At 34.3% G+C, this 26,588-nt stretch overlaps 1 protein-coding gene and 1 long non-coding RNA gene across 2 annotated transcripts; both read right to left on the bottom strand.

Annotated features, from left to right (window-relative positions):
* On the bottom strand, positions 1-2,169 carry LOC139851299 (uncharacterized). Its single transcript, XR_011760589.1, has 4 exons — positions 2,076-2,169; positions 1,232-1,934; positions 811-1,158; positions 1-308 (listed from the first exon to the last, which is right to left on the bottom strand). It is a non-coding gene; the product is annotated as an uncharacterized lncRNA (long non-coding RNA).
* A 1,672-nt stretch (positions 2,170-3,841) lies between these two features.
* Positions 3,842-6,744, bottom strand: LOC139853210 (uncharacterized). Its single transcript, XM_071842590.1, has 5 exons — positions 6,213-6,744; positions 5,711-5,782; positions 5,309-5,454; positions 5,040-5,150; positions 3,842-4,665 (listed from the first exon to the last, which is right to left on the bottom strand). Exons 1-5 carry the CDS (start codon positions 6,619-6,621, stop codon positions 4,090-4,092), a joined length of 1,314 nt encoding a protein of 437 aa, XP_071698691.1. The 5' UTR covers positions 6,622-6,744; the 3' UTR covers positions 3,842-4,089.
* Positions 6,745-26,588: the final 19,844 nt, after the last annotated feature.

Genomic DNA, 26,588 nt, shown 5'->3' with positions numbered 1-26,588 from the left:
TGTACCTCTTGACTCAGAATCTAAACCTAAGCATTAGCAATAACCAAATATATTACACATACGGTAATTCAGTTTCGTCAAATTGTAAAAAGTAAATAGAAAGTAAATAAGCTAAGAATTTAAATACCATAGTTTTTGTCTTCCAAATTGTAAGTGTTACACACACCATATCTTGAAATACCATTCGGTGTGTGAAAATAACGTTTTGCACTTGTAACTCCAATATTGGTATTTACTTCTTCCTTTTTCCATTAAGTAAATGGGTTGGATTCACCAACCCTTCAATGTCTGAATCTATTTCTGATTGCCTACAATATACCAATCAAGACTCATCAATCTTTCATACAACTTACACATGCTTATATAATATACTTCAATTATAACACGCATTTTGATCTTAATAAAAGCTTAAAAAACATTTGGTTTTGAGTAACCCTATCAGATGTTTGTAATCTGATAGGATTGAGTCATGAAGAGAAAACATAAGATAAATGATTGTCAATATAAATATGCATATCAACCAATGGTCATTGATGATCAAATCAAATTCAACAACAATGATATAACGTACTCACATCATGATCATCTGATGGTTGACTTAGTATAACTCTCAAAAATCACACACACTTAGATTAAGAGATTACATTAAATCAATGGTGTAGGTTAGGGGTAGGTTGTGGTAATTTATTTGATCTAATGGTGTAGATTAGAAGTTGAAAATAAAGATACCTCAATTAACACTTTATTTTAATGTATAGTAGAGATAGAGATAGAGATAGAGATAGAGATAGAGATAGAGATTAATAAAACCTGTTGTGTTGTTTGCTAACCAAAAATGTGAGAAGTGGCCCAACAGTTAAAAAGTATGAATATAAGTCACTTTCAAAATCGTATTTTAGATATATGTCAGCTACAAAAAGAGAATAAAATATCAGAGTGACATCCAAATTTATTATTCTCTAAACAGATCAAAAATCAGAGTTAAATTGAACCGTACCTGCGTTGAAATCTATCTGCAATTCTCTTAACGAATTAGAAATCAGAATTAAATTGACAAACAGAACCGATACACAACCAACTCACCCACTTACAACCCACGTACCGACCTGAAAATCAAGATGAAAGTAACCATAATGAATCTCAAGAGCAACCCTACACCTGAAACAATAAAGAACAACCATTAAACAACACAACACAAATATACAATTTGAAGAAGTTAAAAAAAAGTAACCTGGAGAATATGATTACGCCAAGCAAAAAGATGGAAGGAGAAAAAATATAGTAGAACCCTAAAAACAGAAGAAAAAAAAATCAACAATTCAATAATAAAATAAATGATTGATGTGTTTGCAAGCAATAATCTTTCAACAATTAGGTTAACGACTTAGAAATCAGAAAACGATTACGTTAAATAAAAAGATGGAAGGTAAAAAATTAGAACCCTAGAAACAGAGTACAAACGAATTCAATCGTACCTTTTCAATTACCAAGATTGTACGATAATGGTAAACACAGATCGGGACTTATCACATTTCAATTAATCACATGTAAATAATAAGCCCAATTTAGAACTCTAAATTAGAAAAACCGTCAACAAACTTTCAATGAATCAATTAAACTTTTTAAATAATAACAAATAATTGTAATTCAATTAAACAATATGAAATCAAAACCTGACTGATCGCTATTCCAAATTCTTGATTGTTCATCAGTGAGATTTATCACATGTCAATATACCTCCGGTGAGATCAATGATAACGAATTGTAAAACCACAAGTTCGTGTTATAGGCATTTATCCAGTGGGTATAATATGAAATTGACGATGAACACAACCACACACACACATATTCCAAACAACCTGTGATATTTCTTACCTTCAGAGTAATTCAACGGAATGTTCAGATCAAACGATACTAAACGATACTGGATCAGCCTGCAAAGCACAAAGATTCACCATTATACATTACATAAAAATGGAAAAACTAATTACATAATATCAAACATAACACAATAATAAATGTACTGTGACAAAAAAACTTAACACAACAACTCAAAAAAGATACAAATAACATACCATTTTATTTCATCCTGACTTGAAAAGGACATACTCGAACGGATTACTTAGATTTTGTAGTCTCTCTGATGTATTGTTTAATAAACCCTGAAAAGTAATATTCTTTATAAATTAGAAAAACAGAAAACCTTGAAAATATTCAGAAGTCTGGATTTTTTAGAAGCAAGCATACTGCAATGCATAAAAAATAGAGTTAATCTGAGAGCAACCCATTAAAAAAAAATCACAAACACACACAACCCAAAATCTAACAGAATTCCATGATGCACACACACATAAGATCTCAAAGTAAGTCCATAGACTAAAGTATTCACATTTGCAAGAGATATAACAAAACAAATTTGAACTTTTAACAAAAAAAAAAAATGGTGAAGAGAGTAATTAAAAAATTCATACAACACTTTGGCACAAAAGCATTTAAGAAAAAACATAAAAAGTTGTTCTAAACTCAAAAGCATAAACCTGTAAAAATCAGTGAATTTGATACCTGTAAAAATCAGCACATTACTAATCATCATACCTGATCATCTACTAAATGCATCGATCAGTAACATAAACCTAATAATATGTAATACGAATTTGATGATTAGGGTTGATAGAAAATTAGGTTTAACACAGTAAAAGAACGTATGGTGGATTGCACATGTAGAAGAAATAAACACTCCTATCCCATCGAATTCATTGCTATGAGGCTATATAAAATGAAGATCCATTAATCAAAGCAATCAGATTACACAAATGGATGGAAAACGGATGGAAAACGGATTAACATCAGGTTCTTTCACCTGATATAAATTAGACCAAAGATAATATATAAAAAACCTAAAAATCGAAGCACAAAATCAGAAATACTCACCCGCGTTCTGCAATTGAATTGTGAAATTGCTCTTGTAGGGATTTATTTCGATGGTGGCGATTGAATTGTTCTTGTCCTTGTTCTTGTGAAATTACATCTGATTTCATGGTAGTGATTGAATGGTAGCGATTGAAAGAGACAACGATGATAACAATGGCGATATGTTTTTAGGGTTTTTGTTTCAGCATGACCCCTATTCAGTGCAATCCTCCCGTAATTTTATTGTATGAAGGGTATTTTGGGAAGTCTTGTGAGAATGCAAATAATTATAATATTTATCAAGTAAGGGCAATGGATGTCTTTTTTTTAATCCGATGGTTCAAATTCAATAATGCTAAAAAAGTATAACTAAATTTTGCTTTTCTTTTATAGTATGTATGTATATGTATGTATGTATATGTATAGAAGTATAGATTTGTGTGACAGTTCTATTGACAAAATTTAACTTTTTCAATGATAGTTATTGTTAAAGTTAATAGTTATACTCCGAGTTATTATTACGGAGTATTAGGATTGTCGTTAACAATGTTGTTTTAGGTTTCTTCTAAATAATATAATACTAACTTTAAATTAAAACATAAAAAATACGTATATCATTAGTACATCATGGGTTGCACTGTGATCAAACATATTTCCCTCGTTACGCGTATCATTACACTACTGCATATTAATACAAGAAAATGAGTTGAAAAATTCCCATTTTTGTAAAACGAGAAATTGAGAATGTACGATAAATAAAAAGGCAGTTGTTACAATCTGCAAACACCACACATAAGTTTTTAGCCTTTTGGTCCAAAAGTATGGATACCGAAACCACTTGATACTAAAGCATCAATACTAAAGCCACTTGGTACTACTAAAGCATCGATACAAACTAATTAAGCCAGTCCATCAGATATACTACCAAAACTCGAATACTGATTACTGATATTCATTATGCAAGCAAGCATTTAAAAGATTCATATATTCGTCAAGAAAACAACCCAAAACATTTTCCTTGTACGATTTACTAGTAACACAGGGTTCGCATTTGTATTCACAAAAAACTAACAGAAAATGTGGAAAACATTAATCCACCAAAATCAAATGCACCCACGATCACTTGCCAATCTTCAAAACAAAAAACGACAAAATCAAGAACCAACCGTAACTAACAAGTTACTTCCTAGAGACAGTTAACAGCAAACCGAAATGATCACTCGGCAAAACCGGCAGCTCCAACTCTTTCCCACCTTTTTTCTGCTTCAAATACGTAACTTCAGGTATAGCTTTCGTCCCAACCATATTAATACACTCAACTTTAAAATCACGCAAACTGATCAAGAATCTATCAAGACGTTTTTGCAGTTTTCGATTAGCAGACAACATGGGGTTCGCTTTTGTATCGTAAGTCCATCCGATTTCGTTCGGTTTGAGTTCGGACCAGGCGTCGATCCATCCATCAGGAAGTGGAAACTCGCCGTCTAACTTGTCGTCCCAATTCATATCACCACAAAGGATTACGTTTGGGTTTGACTTGAGAAAGTCAACAGCTTCGTTGGCTTGTTTGACACGTTCTTTACTGTACATTTGGTCCCATTTTGGTGGGCCCGGGCATGGGCTTTCAAGATGGGATGTAGCAACTAGTAAAGGAGTATTTCCTTGTGTCGAAAGTTCGGCAATACATAACTCTCGTCCCATCGCAGAATAACTAAATGGGTTACGGGCAAAAGATTTAACGGGCAATTTGCTTAGCTGCAAAATTCATTAGAATAAGCGTAAATCACACTTCAAAAAACTATATCATAATAAGAATTATATAAATTTTCCAAAAAATGTGAATTATAACATAAAAAAATGTTTTGTAGGTAATTTCAAGGTTGCAAATCGGATCGGCATGTTCTTGAAAATGAGTAATCGGGAAGTTTTACAAAATCTGATTATCCTTAAAAAAAAGGTTTGACATTTGTTTAAATTAATAAGACACGTATAACAGTCATTTAAAAGATTTAACAAAGATCTTTTGTTGAAAGTGAACGTTTTTTGTTCTTAACGCAAACATATAATTAACATATAACCATAAGAAACATATTATTGAATAGTAATAGTGACGTATGAATGAAGCTAACCTGCATGCAAAAGTATGGCCTGGTACTCGCCTGTTCTAAAGAAAGTGAACATTTATACGAATTCCACCATTTAGATCTTTGAAAAAGGGCGTATATATTCGAAGTGACCTCCTACAGAATTACAATTTGAACAACAAAAATGAAAGAAAAAAAAAAAAAAAATATATATATATATATATATATATATATATATATATATATATATATATATATATATATAACGTATTCCTATATAGAAAATTATACATATATTGTAACTAGGAAAATACCTGAAAACATATGACGTCTGGAGAATGCAATTGAATGATATCACCTATGGCTCTCATTCTTATACGAAGTTCGATTTCTTCTGCAAACCAAACATTGTAACTCAATATTTTCAATGTTCGCGGATCCATTTTAGCTTGAGCTTTATCTACAAAACATTCACCAACATTAGTGTATGAGAAAACGTCAAGTAGTAATCCATATTCAAATATCTTCTTCCTCTGGTTTATTGATCACATGGCCAGAATCCGACAAGTATTCTTTAGAGATAATAACACACATCGAGTCTAGTTTAAAACGTTAAGTCATTTATATGGCAAAAAGAAGAACATAGAAAAACTGTATAGATGAACAAAACCAAGTGATTGAAATTGGCATAACAAAGTTCCAAAATTGAAGCTCACCAGAGGTAATCGAAGCTTTATCGATTGATTTACCGTTGCGAGAAACTTCCAAATCGATTATATCATCATCAACTGTCAATGATTTACACAAACAACAAGAAAAGTCAAAACCCATTTCTCCAAACAGGAAATATAAGAAACCATTTCTTCAATAATTCTATCTATATTAATTTATAGATAGAGAGATAACATCAAAAAAGAATACCTTATTTCTAGAGAATAAAATAATCAAGTCAATAACCAAGTTTTAAAATATCCCAAAACTGACCAATTCAACTCATAACATAAAAATTAAAAAGTATGGCGAATCACATAGAAATTTATTCAACTTTGTAAATTTTGCCTTGGTATCTATTGAACGCAAAAATTAGCATACAACATCGGAATGGACCAAATTAAATATTTTGGTGCAGTTGCGCTAAAAATTACTCTGATACAAGTTTCCGCAAATAAAACCATATATAATCTAAATCATATAAAAAAATTAGGGTTTAACACTCACCAGAATCAACCACCTTTTTATTAGCAGATTTGAACCCACGAGACAAACCCAAATCATCACCAACTTCAACCGGGTCATCCCTAATCTTTCTCTTAGTATTATTATTATTAGTACACTTTTGTAACAGAGGCAGAAAAACATTCCCAACAGCAGAAGAACCCAACTCTAATTCTTCATCATCAAGACTCAAAATTGATGAAAAAGATGAGTTTCTGGTCCCACAAACTTCACAGTTTGAGATTTTATATGGGTTTAAAAAGGTGCAAGCTTTACAAGACCATTTTTCTTGATTTGATGAAGTTGGTAAAGAAGATGAGATTGGTGATGAGGATAAGCAAATCTGACAATTGGGGGTTTTGGAATCGGTGTTAATAAAGGTGCATCTTGAACAGGTCCATGAAGAAGCCATTGATTTGGGTGAAATAGAAAGCAAGGTTAGGGTATATGAATTAGGGTTTTTGAATTTGAAAAGAAAGGGGAATGAAAAGGTTTTGGTGAGAGGGAATGATGAGAGTGCGATTTTGAAAGGTAACATTTGCCCGCGTCTACCGTACTATTCGGTCCTTGATAACTAAGAATGTGAATAGATGGCGGTCGACGCCCTATCGACACTCACAATTTTTTAATTGTTGTTTATTCGTATTCATTTAATTTCAGTTTATTCATCCATATCTATATTCAATAGATTAAACGAATTAATTGATATCTATTGAATATTCAAAAAAATATTATAATATTTTCGAATATGCCATGAAAACAAATACGTAATATAATAAAAGAAATATAAATGACATAATTAAAATTTATCACAAAAACATGTAATGTTTGTCGAATATAGCAGACTTTATTGAAAACACTATCAAACATATAACATGACAAATTATATGTGTAATATGTATGTTTTTTGTTGAATACACGCATCTTATTATAATATACCATATTTAATTCATTATATAGTTGCAAATAAAATGTATGTATGTATAACGATAAATATATTTGTAATAATAAATGTGTATGTATCTATATTTACGTATTTTTATATGTATTTCGGGTGTTAATGAATATATTCAACTATTTCATTCATATTCATATCCATATTTATTTAGGTTCATCAATATCTGTATCCATATCCAATTAAGTTCATCCATATCCATCAAAATCGGATGAATCGAGTGAAATTCTACTCGATCGAGTTACCATTGTTATGTCTATTCATAACCATAGTCACCACTCACGAGTATAAAAAGATAAACTAGTGTTATTATATCTAGTAAAACGGTTATTTTAAGACTCAATATAAACTACTTCATCCATTCTAATTCTATAGTCTATTATTCTTTTTAGAGATGTTCCAACTTAATTACTCGTATTCACTTTCATAAATGGTATAAATAATGTGATAAAGTTAATTTACGTCTCTATCTTATACATATAAGACAAAAAGATAGGTAATAAGTAAGGGGTAATAATGAAAAATAACAAAAAAGTACATGTGACAATCATTTTTTCTTAAACTGTGTATTTTTTTGTTTGAGGACAATAGATGTGGGATGGAGGGAGTATTTATAGGGTCTGACAATTGATTTGTACGAATGTGTCACTCATTTGGTGTTCTTTGAATTGATCTGTACAGATGTGTCACTTACTCGTACGGATGGACATGAATAATGGACTGAAACATTTAAAAATACATTTGACTAATTTCCAATGTAATAAACGTAATAAAGCATAAACCAGTCAAATACAAAGTACTAATGTCCAATTACATACGAAATATCAAATACACTAAACAACTTGATAAACGACTAATGAACTGGAGACTTACGTTTATGCGTTTATGCACTAACAGAAGTGCTTTTCTTTCAAACCTAGTTTGTTCTGACCATCTCATTTTCTGAAGGGGACAATAATCGCCCATATTTTGTAGATTACGGAGTATTACGCTATGTTCTCGAGTTTTTTTTTTTTAAATGGAAAAGAGTGTGATGGAGAGTGAAGGAGAGAATAGGGATGGAAAGTAATGTAATATGATAGATTATGTGTATTTTTGAGTTAGAAGGAAAGTGAAAGAAAAAGGATGAATTATTATACGGAGTATTATATAAATTTATATATTAATTAACCCTTATATACTAAAACTCATGGCCAAATGTGTAGTTTCAATTGTTTCCGATTGTAGTTTTGCATTTGCGTTCACACTACAATCGGTCTCTCTACTTCGACTCAATTTACACAACAACCCATCAGGTTTACACTTTTTCAGGGGTAGTCTGGTAGAAAGTGTAAACACATAATTTTATTAAAATGAAATAAACTAATTCCCCCCCCCCCCCCCCCCGGATTTATAACGGGCCCTATTTTCTCGCTCGGTGCGAGTTAAATTTTTCCGAGACCACCGTTCAACTCGAAAAAGTCTCACGAACCCACCGGGACTAACTATACGCGAAACGGACACTTTTTAAAAAACGCTTAACGCAACGACAGCCCGTATCTTTCTGTTCGCCGCGAGTTAAATTTTTCCGACAGCACCGTTACACTCGAAAAAAAATTATGAACAAAACGAAACTAACTGTAACATCCCGCATTTTTCTGTTAAATTAATTTTAACGCCCGTCCTTTTATTTTGATAATATCGTTCGTATCTAGATTCGTATCCTCCATTAGCTAACGTTCTCAATATTTTCGTTATTGGATTTTAACATCTCCCGTTTACTCTCGCGTGTTTAAAATAATTCGTTCGGTTAATTCACGCACCCGCTTTGAAACTTGAGGGACTAAACTTGCCAAGTGGGCAAATAATTGACTAGGTCAACTAGTCAAAGTGCTTCTCCGTCACTCAACCATTCACCTCCCATCTCATCTCATACTTTCACTTTTTCTCTCAATTCACTCAACACAAATTCATCATCTATTCAAGATCTAGCAAGCATCAATTCAAACAAATTACATATTTGGAATCCTCTCTTCATCCTCTACAACTTGATACCAATTTCATCTCATTTGGGTAACTTTCTAAAATCACTAGATTCTTTGTTCTTGATGTTTTTGACTTATAAAAGTGTTAATTAGTGTCTATGGCTCAAGTCTAACATGAATATATGATTTGTATGCTCGATTTGTTGTTTTGAGTAACTAGCTTGAATATGAAAAATGGTTGTGCTTAATCTTGAGTTTTGAGTGATTAAATGTTGTTTAAATGTTAAAGTTCATGTGTTAAATGTGTTACTAGCATCATTAGCTTCATTTTGATATGTAGGTTGATTTAGAAAAGCTCCATTTACAAAATGATTGAATTCTTGATTTTGGGTTAGGGTTTGATGAACTTTGAAATGAACATTTGATACATTAAATGCTATGACATGTTGTTAGTAAGGTTTAGTTGCAATGTATGTTTAATTACCTTTGAAACGGCGTATCGTATGCGTAAATTCGATTCCCGAAGCACGGTTTGCATTTTTGAGCTTGAAACGTTAAATAATGATCATTTATTGAGGTTTTCATTATTGTTAATGATGGATTTGATTGATGGAATTGTTTAGTTGTATTCCTCGTTAAATTACCTTTCCAACGATATAAGATACGTATTTTGAATGTTTACGGTTCATAAGTTATAGTTGTTTGAAGTTGGATTCGTGCTTAAGTGTTCAAACTGCCCAGATTGCCGAACAGATACATGGAGCGGCGTTCCAATACCTTGAGCGGCGCTCCAAACCCGGCTGTCCAAATTTTCACTTTTTCGTTTAATTCTAACTATGCTACGCACCTCCGATTAACATGAAACTTGGCCAACATGCTTATATATGATTAAAAACCTCAGAAAAATAGTTCAGGACCCGACCCGAACGTGTTGACTTTTTCGTTGACTTTGACTTGACCAAAGTTGACTTTTGTCCAAACTTAACCAATACTTGTTTAAACCGCTCTAATCTTCTTGTATACTTGATTCTTGCATGAAACTTGACAATTTGATTCACATGCTATATTATTCGAGTCGTAACGAGCCATAGGACTAATTGAACAACTTTGACCAACCCTGTTTACCGTTATTGATGCAACCTACTTGATTAGGTTAAGACTAGCACTCGTTCTTGCACACGTTACTTTGTGAAGTACTTTATTTACTCGTGCACTCAAGGTGAGATCATGGTCCCACTTTTACTCTTTTAAACTTACATTTGGGATGAGAAAACATAAACGTTTCGTTTTACTAAGTGAACACAAGTACGAAAATAAACATTCTACATACGAGTTAGAACAAAATCCTCAATTCGATTATCATTAGTTACACTTGCCGGGTGTAAGCGAGAACTTATGTTGTATGGCCATATGGGTTTGACAAACCCTCATTCGAACGGTTCATTACCGTTATGCGAATGAAATATATTTTTGAGAAACAGTGTATGTTCTAACACTATTGTGATGGGGTTCTATGGATGGAAAGTTAAGCCTTGATAATTGGGTGCTCGTGATAACAAATTTTAGAATGGTTTACTATTATTTCAATGTTATAAATCTTGTGGTTCAATTGTACTTACTTACTTACTTACTTAAACCTATGATTTCACCAACGTTTTTCGTTGACAGATTTCTATGTTTTTCTCAGGTCCTTGAATGTTTTGTGATACATGCTTCCGCTCATTATTTTGATACTTGCATTGGATGTCGAGTATATATGCATACATGGAGCGTCTTTTGACTTTATTTAAAAACTGTGTCGCATAGGTTTCATTTGTACTTATAACATTGTAACGTAACTAGTGGTTGAACTATTCTTGTAAACTTTAAAACATCCTTACATTTGAAATGAATGCGACATATTTTTTGTCAAACGTTGTTTTAAAGACATATGACCACGTAACGGGACCTAAGTAGACGGCGCCGTCAATGACGATTTTTTCGGGTCGCTACAGATTGTATCAGAGCGTTGGTTGTAGGAATTTAGAGTTCATTGGTGTCAACCCCGAGTCATAGGGTACATTAGTGAGTCTAGACTACAACCGGCATATAGACTTGAAGTAGGAATTACTTGACTACTTGTGCATTTATACTCGAACTCTTCTATTCATATCTAACTTTTATTCCATTTTAATCTCACGTTGTTTAATTTGATTGACACGCCACCTTGACTTAGTGAAATAATGTCGAATGCACATATGAATTAGCGTAATATAATTTCCGGGATTATATTACGGTGACTCATATGAATGTTCCGACATTATGACATAAAGAATTTAAGGTGAGTCAAGGAAAATTTTCTCTTTATCCTCATTCCATATCACGGTTAGTATTATTGAGAATACTAATCAACGATATTATTATGTCATGAAGGAACAATGGCTCATCGAGGTCAACACAACACTCCTCCCGAAACTCTCGAACAAGCTCTTCAACGAATGATAGCCATCGCCGTGGATGCGGCCATGGCTGGTCACTCCTCCGATAACAACAACAATCATGGAGCCGGTAATTCAAACGAGGGGTGCTCATACAAGAACTTCATGGGGTGCAAACCTCCTACTTTCGATGGAACCGGGGGACCGGTTGCTATCATCCGATGGTTCGAACAAACGGAAGTCATTTTTAGCATAAGCGGTTGTTGGGACTAAGATAAGTTCAAGTTTTTCACCCTCACTTTCGCCGGTATTGCTCTCTCATGGTGGAATACGTATGTACAATCGGTGGGTACCGATGAAGCCCACACACTCTTTTGGACCGAATTAAGAGAAAGAATGATCACCGAATACTTCCTGCTCGACGAGACTCGAAGGCTCGAACAGGGGCTAAGAAATTTAAAAACGGTCCGGAATGACCTCGAAGCTTATAATCAAAGGTTTGCTGAACTAGCCTCAATGTGTCCAAACATCATGACTCCCGAGTCCCTAAGAGTTGAACTTTACATGGATGGCCTCCCTAAGAGCATTCAACACGGGGTAATGTCATCTAAACCCGCTAACCTACAAGAGGTTTTAACGATGGCCCGCCAATCTATGGAAACGGTGGATCAAAATTGAAGCGCCGGCACCAACGGCCGAGAATCAATCGGGTGGAAACAAAATAAAATGGGAAGCCTCTCAATCAAGCAACCACAACAACAACAACTTCGCCAAGGAGCCTTTCACACCCGGCGGTAAGAAAGGGTATGCGGGAAACCTACCTTTTTGTAACAAGTGCCACAAACATCATTATGGTGAATGTGGCAAGCCATTTTGCATCAAGTGTTAAAGAAGTGGCCATGTGACCCATGTTTGTAAAAGTGTCGCCCCCGTCGCTAAAAAGGTGCCCAGTGCATGTAGAAGGGGTGCTTGTTTCAAATGTGGCCAACTGGGTCATTTTAAGAATGCATGTCCAAAGAAGAAAGCAAACCCCAATGTACGCGAATGAGCTTTCAACCTTAACACTTAGGATGCCCGAGATGACAATAAACTAGTCACGGGTACGTTTCTTCTCAACAACTCTTATGTTTCTTGTTTAAATCAATCCAGGTGCCTGATAAGGCTAAAAAGGAACATATATTTCATAGAAATATCTCTCCTAAATAATAGGTTTTCATATGTAATTGTATTATATTTTCATTGTAATTGTTTAAATAAATAAGTGCGAAGACAAAAGGCGAAAACGAAGATTTGAAGACACAAACATCCAAAAAGCTCAAATGTACAAGATACAATTCAAAAGGTTCAATTTATTGATGAAAAACGTCTCAAAATGACAAGAGTACAAGTTACAAAACGCAAAGTACAAGATATTAAATTATACGAAAGGACGTTCGAAAATCCGGAACCGGGACATGAGTCAACTATCAACGCCCGACGCAATGGACCAAAAATTATGAGTCAACTATGCACAAGAATAAAATATAATATATAAATAATTATATAAATTATTTATATATTATAAATATATATATAATCATGTCGACAAGCTATGAGACAAAGGATCCTGAGCTGGATTTTCAAACTCCACGACTCGCGGAGTTTGAAGGCCAAAAACTCCACGACTCGCGGAGCTGTCAGAAATCAAAACGCCTATAAAAGGCCATGCATTCTGCCGAGTAAAAAGATAAAAAAATAATAATAATAATACTCTGTAATAAATAAATAAATAAATATATATAGTATATATATAGTATAGGGTAGTTTTATATTAGATTAGTTCGGGTTATGTAAAGGTTATTTTACGGGTTTTAAAGTCGGAGCTCTGTCCGTGTAACACTACGCGATAAATAATCAATGTAAGCTATGTTCTCCTTTTTAAATTAATGTCTCGTACTTAAGTTATTATTATGCTTATTTGAGCCAAAGTAATCATGATGTTGGACTAAATATTAAAGACGGGGTAATTGTACTGATGTAATAGGAACATATTTTAGTCATGTGGGACTGTAAACCGCCTTTCAAATGTGCACTTTGCTTTAGAAACTGAAAGTAAATCGGCTATTTGATTGCAAGTGTCGTTGACCTAAACCCGAGGCAACTGTGGATGACACACCCACCTTTAACCATGGTTCTATCGTTACTATCATTATTTATACCACCATATCAAAATCACTAATGTACAAAGTGTGATGAATAAAAAAGTGATTCATGTATATTTTTATTTCAAGTTCTGTATTGCTTGAGGACAAGCAACGCTCAAGTGTGGGGATATTTGATAAGGCTAAAAAGGAACATATATTTCATAGAAATATCCCTCCTAAATAATAGGTTTTCATATGTAATTGTATTATATTTTCATTGTAATTGTTTAAATAAATAAGTGCGAAGACAAAAGGCGAAAACGAAGATTTGAAGACACAAACGTCCAAAAAGCTCAAATGTACAAGATACAATTCAAAAGGTTCAATTTATTGATGAAAAACGTCTCAAAATGACAAGAGTACAAGTTACAAAATGCAAAGTACAAGATATTAAATTATACGAAAGGTCGTTCGAAAGTCCGGAACCGGGACATGAGTCAACTATCAACGCCCGACGCAATGGACCAAAAATTATGAGTCAACTATGCACAAGAATAAAATATAATATATAAATAATTATATAAATTATTTATATATTATAAATATATATATAATCATGTCGACAAGCTATGAGACAAAGGATCCTGAGCTGGATTTTCAAACTCCACGACTCGCGGAGTTTGAAGGCCAAAAACTCCACGACTCGCGGAGCTGTCAGAAATCAAAACGCCTATAAAAGGCCATGCATTCTGCCGAGTAAAAAGATAAAAAAATAATACTCTGTAATAAATAAATAAATAAATATATATATAATATATATAGTATAGGGTAGTTTTATATTAGATTAGTTCGGGTTATGTAAAGGTTATTTTACGGGTTTTTGAAGTCGAAATTCTGTCCGTGTACCACTACGCGATAAATAATCAATGTAAGCTATGTTCTCCTTTTTAAATTAATGTCTCGTACTTAAGTTATTATTATGCTTATTTAAGACGAAGTAATCATGATGTTGGGCTAAAATATTAAAATTGGGTAATTGGGCTTGGTACCATAATTGGGGTTTGGACAAAAGAACGACACTTGTGGAAATTAGACTATGGGCTATTAATGGGCTTTATATTTGTTTAAATAACTTGGTCAAATGGATCGATATACATCGACATACATATTTCTATAGGGTGGATAATTCCTAACATTTTCTTTTGTTCATTCTCGGGATCAAAGGTTTCACCTCTATTACCCAATTGGGTGAAATTCGAGGTGTCATTATCTATTAAAGCTCGTAGTTCATCTTCGGTAGATGACTCGTCTATTGAGAATATTGGATTGGAAGGTTGTGGAATGGTGATAACTCGTTAATAAAAATGCATGATTAGGGTAAAAGACGCTTTTTCAAATATTAGTAAACAGTTCAGAAAAGCAGCCGTTTTTGAAAAAAAGCATGTGTGATAAAACAAGAAAGAATGAACGATGAGGCGCGCCATCTATCATTCGACGAGCTTTGTAATTACAAACTGGGTATTTTCAATCACTTTTCTACACTAATCACCCTCATGAATTTATAATTAGAGTCTGATTTCATGCAAATGAGGGCATTGCATGATCTCAAGTGTGGGGAAGGGTTATAAATTCTCTCGGGTTTATACTTGGCTTATTTTCTAAATATTGTGAAAATTTTAAAATTTTTCAACTAAATGAATTCAAAATCATGTTTATACATATTTATGAACGGTGAAAACTAGGTGTTAATACCGAAATTATCGTTACCTCGGAAAGGACATAAATTGAGAAACACCCTAAAACGCTTGAATTCATTTAAAATGGAATAAAGGAGAATAAAAAGGCAAAGAAAGAAACTAAGTGTGGGGAGAATGTACCTAGTTATTCAATTAAAAACTATCTAGCACATGTTTCCGTAAAGTTATTGCAGGTGCTTTTGTTTTGGACTAAATTAACTATTTTACCCGATGAAAGAAAAGAAAAGATGGATCTACACGATGAATCAATTCCATCATTTAAAGGAAATAAAGTCTTCCGAAAAAGACACGCGCTTCTTGATTTAGGTCAAGAAGTTGTCGTCCAGACCAGCTGTAGGTTGACGAAAAATCTAGAAAAGTCATCTCTAAAATCAGCAGGAAATCCACGGACCTCAGCATCAAACAGGGTCGCCAAGTGGTCAGATTTATCCTAACCATGAGAAGGATTTATCTCGTACAATGGGGGGGGCACCGTGCAAATTACTTGATAAGACTAATGAATCAGATCCCCAAAAAGGATAATCTCCTTAAAGATTAAAAATCAGCTTTTAAGCCTGATATTACTCAATCCTTGAGATTGACCTTAAAGATTGAGAATTCAAACTCATGAAATTCAATGATATCTAAACTCGAGCTTGAACGAGAAAATATTTTGATCAAATTATAAACCGATTTGTTTTCTGAAAACCCATTTTCAATGCGTTCATTACCATTGAACGTAAAATCCTAGGAATTCACCTAGAATTCATTAAGTCACCTGAACCAATTCGGGTGTCAACCGTAAGAACGGTGGTTGCATAGCATGGTCGAAGACAGGACCTTGTGCCAGACCAAAAAATTATAAGGGTGAGCTTTACTATTGCTCCTACAAAGGATAGTAATTGCGTCCGACACGTTATAGACCATAATTAAATGCATGACATTAGACATTGCCTTAACAGTTTCTTGTTCATCGCTTTCCTTTACAACCGGACGGTAGTTTGCCGAAAGGTAATATACGGGACAAGTAAACTGGACGTGTTGCTTTCCTAATACAAGGTTAGCAAGTGGGTGACACAAAACCACAAGTGTTGAGCTAAAATTTTCAAATCTGAAACCCACACAACCCACAAAAATATTTTGCAAACACCGGTGAAGGGTTATTCCGGAAAACTTATCTAGGGTAAAAGCTAGATTGAATTTTCAAAGATCAAATGTTTTCATAAACATCCAATTTCCTTAAGGATCTACATTTTCATAGTCATGTGGGACTGTAAACCGCCTTTCAAATGTGCACTTTGCTTTAGAAACCGAAAGTAAATCGGCTATTTGATTGCAAGTGTCGTTGACCTAAACCCGAGGCAACTGTGGATGACACACCCACCTTTAACCATGGTTCTATAGTTACTATCATTGTTTATACCACCATATCAAAATCACTAATGCACAAAGTGTGATGAATAAAAAAGTGATTCATGTATATTTTTATTTCAAGTTCTGTATTGCTTGAGGACAAGCAACGCTCAAGTGTGGGGATATTTGATAAGGCTAAAAAGGAACATATATTTCATAGAAATATCCCTCCTAAATAATAGGTTTTCATATGTAATTGTATTTTATTTTCATTGTAATTGTTTAAATAAATAAGTGCGAAGACAAAAGGCGAAAACGAAGATTTGAAGACACAAACGTCCAAAAAGCTTAAATGTACAAGATACAATTCAAAAGGTTCAATTTATTGATGAAAAACGTCTCAAAATGACAAGAGTACAAGTTACAAAACGCAAAGTACAAGATATTAAATTATACGAAAGGACGTTCGAAAGTCCGGAACCGGGACATGAGTCAACTATCAACGCCCGACACAATGGACCAAAAATTATGAGTCAACTATGCACAAGAATAAAATATAATATATAAATAATTATATAAATTATTTATATATTATAAATATATATATAATCATGTCGACAAGCTATGAGACAAAGGATCCTGAGCTGGATTTTCAAACTCCACGACTCGCGGAGTTTGAAGGCCAAAAACTCCACGACTCGCGGAGCTGTCAGAAATCAAAACGCCTATAAAAGGCCATGCATTCTGCCGAGTAAAAAGATAAAAAAATAATAATAATAATACTCTGTAATAAATAAATAAATATATATATATATATATAATATATATAGTATAGGGTAGTTTTATATTAGATTAGTTCGGGTTATGTAAAGGTTATTTTACGGGTTTTTGAAGTCGGAGCTCTGTCCGTGTACCACTACGCGATAAATAATCAATGTAAGCTATGTTCTCCTTTTTAAATTAATGTCTCGTACTTAAGTTATTATTATGCTTATTTGAGCCAAAGTAATCATGATGTTGGGCTAAAATATTAAAATTGGGTAATTGGGTTTTGTACCATAATTGGGGTTTGGACAAAAGAACGACACTTGTGAAAATTAGACTATGGGCTATTAATGGGCTTTATATTTGTTTAACTAAATGATAGTTTGTTAATTTTAATATAAAGATTTACAATTGGACGTACCTATAAATAACCACATACACTCGATCGGACACGATGGGCGAGATATTTATATGTACGAATAATCGTTCATTTAACCGGATACGGGAATGGATTAATAGTCTATGGAATTATTAAAACAGGGGTGAAATTATGTACAAGGACACTTGGCATAATTGATAACAAAGTATTAAAACCTTGGGTTACACGCAGTCGATAACCTGGTGTAATTATTAAACAAAGTATTAAAACCTTGTTACAGTTTAAGTCCCCAATTAGTTGGAATATTTGACTTCGGGTATAAGGATAATTTGACGAGGACACTCGCACTTTAAATTTATGACCGATGGACTGTTATGGACAAAAACCAGACGGACATATTAAATAATCCAGGACAAAGGACAATTAACACATGGGCATAAAACTAAAATCAACACGTCAAACATCATGATTACGGAAGTTTAAATAAGCATAATATATTTTATTTCATTTTTCCTCGTACTTTTATTTATTGTCATTTTAATTATTGTTATTTATTTTATATTGTTAGTTAAATATCGTCATTTACTTTACGCTTCGTTTAAAATATAAAATCGACAAACCGGTCATTAAACGGTAAAACCCCCTTTTATATATTATTAATATAATATATTTTGTACGAATATAATTGTTTAAAATATAGTGTGAAATAAGCCAGCTCCCTGTGGAACGAACCGGACTTACTAAAAACTATACTACTCTACGATTAGGTACACTGCCTATAGTGTTGTAGCAAGGTTTAGGTATATCCCATTTGTAAATAAATAATTAAAACTTGTGTAATTTGTAACGTATTTCGTAGTAAAATATAGTACTATCACGTACCCCCACGCTACCACATCAGTGCCGATAAATGTTTTATAACCAAGGCTTTGACTCGTACTCGTTGCACTCCACCATTTTCCCCTAAATACTACTTAGGCCATTTAAGTGATCAACGGAAAACTATTTCGTGCCGACAAATCTTATCGGAGGGTGTACGTTAAACTTGTTGGGTAAAGAATTTGAAATTGACTTGATACCTATAGAACTAGGGAGCTCAGAACCATCCGTTAAAAAGAAAATGTTTTCCCCACAAATATGTATCGATTATCGTGAACTAAATAATTTCCGGTTAAGAACCGATATCCTCTTCCTCGTGTTAACGACCTCTTGATCAATTATAAGGATTCCGTGTGTATTCCAAAATCGACCTCCATTCCGGTTATCAACAATTGAGGGTTAAGGGAGAAGGTATCTCCAAAATCATTTTCCGAACTCGTTATGATAGTTATGAATTTCTTTTAGTGACCGTTCAGTTTAACTAAGGCTCCGTCCGTATTCATAGATCTCGTGAATCGCGTATGTAAACTATTCTAGACAAATCAGTTATTTTATTCAAAGGTAATGACTTAACCTATTCAATTCAAGCGAAGAAGAAAACGAACAATGTCTCCGTCCTACGCTCGAACTCTTGAGAAAAGAGCAACTCTATGCCGAATTCTCCAAGTGAGGATTTTGGTTTGACGAAGTCCAAATTCTAAATCATGTTGTTAGTGGTTAAGGTATTAAAGTAGATCTCGTGGAAATCAAAGTCACACGAAATCAAAAAACCCTCACTACTCCGACTTGTATTCGTAAAATCTTGGATCTCGCCGGTTATTAACGAAGATTCATTTCCGACTTTCCCCGTATCGTTCGTCCTTAAATCTCTCCGTGTCCGAACCTCGAACGTAAGTATCCACACCAACCTGACTAGCTAAATTCGTGTAGCACAAGATGGAACTCAAATATGGAAATATTTCTACGTGAACGCCTGAAAGGCATACTCTCTCGACTCGAAATTCAAGGAAACTGAAATTCGTTACTTTGCACGAAGAATTTGAATACTTAATTATGGACCCGATCTATTTTTCTCATCACCACGTACCACGTTACATAACTCTGTTATTTCACTATTACCGTCTGATATTACTGGGACCCAAGATAATACACAACCCAAGGATACCTCTTTCTTCTTTGACTTATCGTCCTTATGCTTCTGATATATGGCCAACTACTACTCAACTCCAGACTATACAACTACGTGTACTATCTTGTTCCCACCAAGTCTCAACGTTTGGCCACAAGATGCGTGATATGTGTAACAACCCTCACTTTTCGACTTCTAAATTACTGAATTAACCCTAGGGTTATATGTCTGACTATATGTATTAAGGGTTGTTATATACAATTAAATATTGACCGAATAGTAATTTTTAGTCAACAATGTACGCTTAAATAAATAATATATTATTAATTTATATAATTTGACATAATAAATCCAATTATATATAAATGTAATAATATTTACAAACTTACTAAAACTGTAGTTTAATAATTAAAATCATAATTATTATTAGAAATACAAAATACCGAATTATTTATTATTTTTATGCAAAATTTGTATTTATTAATTAAATAAAACAAAAATAAAAAAATAAAAAAAAAATATTATTGACAAATATTCTTGGAAAAGCATTAAATCAATTTGTTTATTTATATAAAAAAATCGTTAAAATAAATGAAAAAAATAAATAAATTACTTTTTAATTAAAAATTTTAATGGAAAAACTACTTTTATTATTTTATTTTGTGCATTATCCCATGACCTAACATTTAATAATTTTTAATTTTAAAATCCCATTAAGAATTAAAATATTTCTTTTTATTTTAATTATTTTATTCTTTTTACCTAATTTTTTCAAGTATAAATACCCCTCATTTCTCATTCAAACTCACACAAAAATTTTTCTCATTCTCTCTTTGAAGAATTACTACTAGTAAGTATTCTTTTCTTACTTTTTATTTTTTTTACTTTTTACTTTTTACTTTTTACTTCGGTTATTATTTTTACCGAAACATGTAAATAATGTTATAAATTATATGCAATTAAAAATAAAATAAATAACATGTATACACTATTACTATTACTAGCACCTATATTCTACTACTTATATTGTAACATAAAAACATTTTGGGATATGTATTAGAGATGTATAGATCTTCGAACTTTCTTGACGAATGGTTTCTATGAGATTCTAGGCAGAGGGTTTGGATTTCCGATTTAAAGGGTCCTATGGCTCAAGCCCCTAGATCTAAATTAGCCATTCGAAGGGAAAAGGGTGATTGGAAGCTTATCTAATACGACAAGTATCCTAAAATGGAAAACACTGATAAAAGTAGAAACTCTCTAGTCATAGAAACTTAGTAAAATAAGAAACTTTCTAAAAATGGAAACTTTATAAAAATAGTAACTTACTAGGAATAGAAACTTAGTAAAACAAACTATACTTAAACACATACTTAAACTTAAACATGGGCAAAACACTTAACTACTCTTAAATGTCAATAGGTTGACTTTCCTTCTCACTCGTTCAACTCTTTATTCCGAGGAATAACTCTCTCTCTCTACATACTAAGGTGAATTCATAGCCCCTCTTTAATTGCTAGCAAACTTACTTACTTTTACTTGGGGTGAGACACATGCTGTTTTTACTTTGTACACTTTAGACACAAGTACCAAACTGTTAAACTATGCTATACCCGGCTATGTCCGACTAAGTCCCTACAGTGATATTTTTAATTGCTGCGGCATGCTTAATTATTGGGGGTAGGCCTATCGGGAGTAACGTCCCCGATACATTTGACCAAGTCATTGTATTACTTAATAATGAAATTAAACCGACAAGGACAGACACAACTTGTCATGGGGCAAACTTGAACGTTTAGTCTAAATATCACGCATTGGCATAACTTTTTCTGCGGGAGATCAACTTTACAAACTAAATCTTGTGGTCTAAAACAACGACAAACTTTTTGTTAAACCTATGAACTTCACTCAACCTTTTTGGTTGACACTTTAGCATGTTTTGTCTCAGGTGCTGTTTGATTCAAGCTCTTATACTTACTGCTTATGTGATGCTACTTGGACATAGGATCAAGAGATATCGCATTTATTACTTCTGCATGTGAACATTTACGTTATTGTTATTCCTGTCATTGTAATGACATTTCATTTTTCGCTGCGCACTCATTAAAGTTAAATTCATCATTTAGTATTGTTCTCGTTTATTATAATATGTTGGTATGTTTTGATAATAGTGACGTTCCTTCCAGACCCTATTGGGAGGACGTTACAGATTGGTATCAGAGCATAACCAGGCTGTTATAGACAACCAGGATTGCATTTTTATGTGTGCCTTAGCAATCTAGGAAACTATAACCTTTCCTGCCTTAGAATTAAAGCACTTAGGATTGCCCCATAATCTTAACGATTATGCTTTAATAAACTTGACTTAAAGATTCTAATCAAAATATCCTTCCTAATGTTAGGATGTCTAATTATCATCAAACGACCAAAATGAATCTTTTCAAGCCAACCGAAAAAGATACTGAAAGGTCTTCCACAGAAAGACCAGTCCAAAGTCCACCTTATGGCTTTGGTGGTCCTCCCTCACCAAATTATAGCCCAAAAACTACTATAAAGTTACATGGGTCTCCTGAATACTATCCAACCCCGAGGAATAAAGACAAGAGGAAATGTTTTGAAGAAACTGGGCCGTCAAAGAAAAGATCCTGATCTCCTTTCTACGATGAAGTTGATGCCAAGTACGAGCTCATGAATCTGCGAAAAACTACCGATGACCTAATTCGCCATATTGCAAGGATCGATTTTCAAATGAAGTAAAAAGACCTAGCGATCAAGAAGCTCATGGAGGAAAATGCTGAACTAAAGAAGAGATAAAGTTGGTGAAGTATGAAGGTGATAGAAATACCCGATGGGGGAAGCAATCTCTCTCTTGCCTAAGAGAAGATGTTGACCTTAGATTGAAGATGGAGGAAAACCGCGTGAATAATCAACTTTCTATAAGGGACCACAAGTACCATGTAATCAACAATGAAGTTTCTAACCTTTGTGATAATCTCGAGTTCCTGCATGAGAAACAAAAGGCGAGGAACAAGAAAGTTGATGAGTTTATGAAGAAGGTGGAGGATGAGAAGAAGAAATATGAAGATTACTTCAATCTTAATATTTCCTAGATTATTTTTCCAATTCCTTGTCTATGTAAAGGCTATGCCTTAAACTATTTCTATTTCCGAATCGTGTAATAAAGGCTTATTTAATGCCTCGTTCTAATAATATAAAGTGTTTTATTAATATCATGCGATATCAATACTTTATTTTATTCATACATGTGATTGCTCAAACTTATAACTTGTTAAACTTATCAAACATATGTTCACTTTTATGTAGTGACATCATGGTTCGTTCAGCTGCACCTACCGTTAACAACGTTGTGTTAACTACTGAACAATTCCAACAGTTACTCGCTGCCGCCCAAGGCAACGCCCAAGCTAATCATGCTAATACTCAACTGAAACCTTGTTCCTACAAGGATTTTTCAAACTGTCATCCTCCTGCATTTAAGGGGACTGAAGAAGCTGTCGAACTAGTCCGTTGGTTCGAGAAGATGGAATCTATTTTTCGTATTTGCAACTGTGGTGATAACGATCGAGTAAAGTATGCCACTAGCTCATTGGGTGGCAATGCTTTAACTTGGTGGACTGCTCATGCCAAGTCCGTAGGAATTGATAATGCTAATGAAATTCCATGGGATGAACTCAAAAGCATGATGGTCAACAAATTCTGTCCTCGAAGTCAAGTTCAGAAACTTGAAGCTGAGTTCTGGGAACTCAAGGTCAAGGGTACTGACATTGAGAACTATACCAATCGTTATCTGGAGCTATCTACTCTATGTCCTGAAATGTTTCCTACTGAAGCTAGAAGAATTGAGCGGTATATTGAAGGTCTTCCCGAGAATGTTCAAGGGAATGTTATTGCTGCTGAGAAGGTTACTTTGGATGTTGTGATTCTCATGGCACAAAATCTCATGTTGGCCAAGAGAAGAAGGGCGTCGACCAATAAGCAAGTTGAAACCAAGGGTAATGATTGTAAGAGGAAGTTTGAGCCATCTCAAGGTTCGGCTCAGAATGATAATAAGAAGCCTGCGGATGGTACAAGGTCGAATTATAAGGGTACTTATCCTTTCTGTATTCGTTGTGAGAGGCATCACCCGGGGAAGTGTACTGCGGTTTGTGCGTTGTGTAAGAAAGTGGGACACGTTGCTAAGACGTGTAAGACTCCTCCGAAGGATAAGGCTATTGTTCCGGCCAAAGCTCCTCCTACATGCTATACTTGTGGAGAGAAGGGACACATTAGTTCGAATTGTCCTAAGAAGAAAGATAATCCCGCTACTGGAGCTAATGCTACTGCTGCGAAGGGTCGTGCGTCTGTTATTACTGCTACTGAAGCCCGAAATGAAGATGAAGTTATCACGGGTACGTATCTTGTCAATAATTTCTATGCAACTATTTTATTCGATACTGGTGCCGACAGAAGTTACGTGTCTAGTGATTTTTGTACCCTATTTGCTGAAAAGCCTCAACCCTTAGAAACTAAAAGATTAGTAGAAGTAGCCAATGGAAAGGTTATGCAAGTCGATAAAATCTATAAAAACTGCAACCTAATCTTAGTCGATAAAGAATTTAAGATAGACCTTTTGCCGGTCGAGCTCGGAAGTTTTGACGTCGTAGTTGGAATGGACTGGTTACGTCCATTGAGAGCTGCCATCATGTGTTACGATAAAACCATTCATGTTCCATTGGGAAATGGAGAGACTCTTATCATCCAAGGTGAAAAGAGTGGTTTCAATCTCAATATTATCTCCTGTATTAAAACCCGCAAACACCTTATGAAAGGTTATCCAGCTATTCTAGCCCACGTTAAGATGATCGAATCGAAAGAGAAGTGTATTGAAGATGTACCAGTGGTTAAAGACTTTCCCGATGTGTTTCCCGAAGATCTTCCTGGTCTTCCACCTCCTCGACAAGTTGAATTTCAAATTGATTTAGCTCCCGGTGCTGCTCCTATTGCTAAAGCACCATACCGTTTAGCACCTTCCAAAATGAAGGAACTTTCCAACCAGCTCCAAGAACTATTGGATAAAGGTTTCATTCGTCCAAGCTCGTCCCTATGGGGAGCTCCTATTCTATTTGTTAAAAAGAAGGATGGTACGTTAAGGATGTGCATTGATTACCGCGAACTTAACAAGCTTACTATCAAGAACCGTTATCCGTTGCCACGTATTGATGATCTATTCGACCAACTTCAAGGGTCAATTGTTTATTCAAAGATTGATTTGAGGTCCAGATATCACCAACTTAGAGTCAAGGAATCTGATATTCCTAAGACTACTTTTCGTACTCATTATGGGCACTATGAATTCTGTGTCATGCCTTTTGGTTTGACCAATGCTCCTGCTGTTTTCATGGATCTCATGAACCGTGTCTGCAAACCTTATCTCGATAAATTTGTCATTGTTTTCATTAATGACATTTTGATTTACTCCAAGAGTAAGAAGGAACATGAGCAACATCTGCGCGTGATTCTTGAACTCTTACGAAAGGAACAACTCTACGCTAAGTTTTCTAAGTGCGAGTTTTGGCTCAAAACCGTACAATTCCTCGGACACGTTGTTGATAGTAATGGAATACATGTCGATCCAGCTAAGATTACCGCTATCCAGAACTGGGAGATACCAAAGACTGCGAAGCATATTCATCAATTTTTGGGACTTGCCGGTTATTATCGGAGATTCATAAAGGATTTTTCCCTTCTTGCCAAACCTCTTACGAAGCTAACTCAAAAAGGGAAGAAGTTTGAGTGGTCCGAAGAATAGGAATCTGCTTTCAAGATTCTGAAAGAGAAGTTGACCACAGCCCCGATTCTATCTTTACCTGAAGGTACTGACGATTTTGTTGTTTACTGCGATGCCTCAAAGCAAGGCTTTGGTTGTGTTTTAATGCAACGTGAAAAGGTTATTACCTACGCATCTAGACAGTTGAAGAAATACGAGGAGAACTATACCACACATGACCTTGAGTTAGGTGCCGTGGTATTTGCATTAAAGATATGGAGACATTATCTATATGGTACCCAGTTTACGGTGTACACTGACCATAAAAGTCTTCGACACATCTTTGATCAAAAACAGCTGAATATGAGGCAAACCCGATGGCTCGAGTTATTGAACGATTATGACTGTAAGATGGAATATCATCCTGGTAAGGCAAACGTAGTTGCCGATGCCCTCAGTCAAAAATACGATGTTAAACGTGTTCGTGCCTTAAACCTGAAAATCAAATCAAATCTTATATCACGAATCTGCGAAGCTCAAATGGAAGCTATTAAACCAACACTTATCGAAGGTGAAGGACCTATCGGTTTCGAGAACCAACTCCAAGTGAAAGCTAATGGTACACGGTACTTTGGCAACAGAATTTGGGTTTCTCGCTTCGGTAATCTCCGTGAACTAGTCTTGGATGAAGCGCATAAGACTAGGTATTCTATTCATTCGGGTTCCAGTAAGATGTACCACGATGTGAAGGAATTCTACTGGTGGCCTAATATGAAAGCCGACATTGCTACTTATGTTAGTAAGTGTCTCACTTGTTTGAAAGTCAAGGCTGAACATCAAAAGCCTTCTGGTCTGTTGACACAACCCGATATTCCGCAGTGGAAGTGGGAATGTATCGCTATGGACTTTATT

This window comes from Rutidosis leptorrhynchoides, chromosome 6, assembly GCF_046630445.1.
Source record: "Rutidosis leptorrhynchoides isolate AG116_Rl617_1_P2 chromosome 6, CSIRO_AGI_Rlap_v1, whole genome shotgun sequence".
NCBI lineage: Eukaryota > Viridiplantae > Streptophyta > Magnoliopsida > Asterales > Asteraceae > Rutidosis > Rutidosis leptorrhynchoides.
This window is presented reverse-complemented; position numbering and strand designations above follow the sequence as displayed.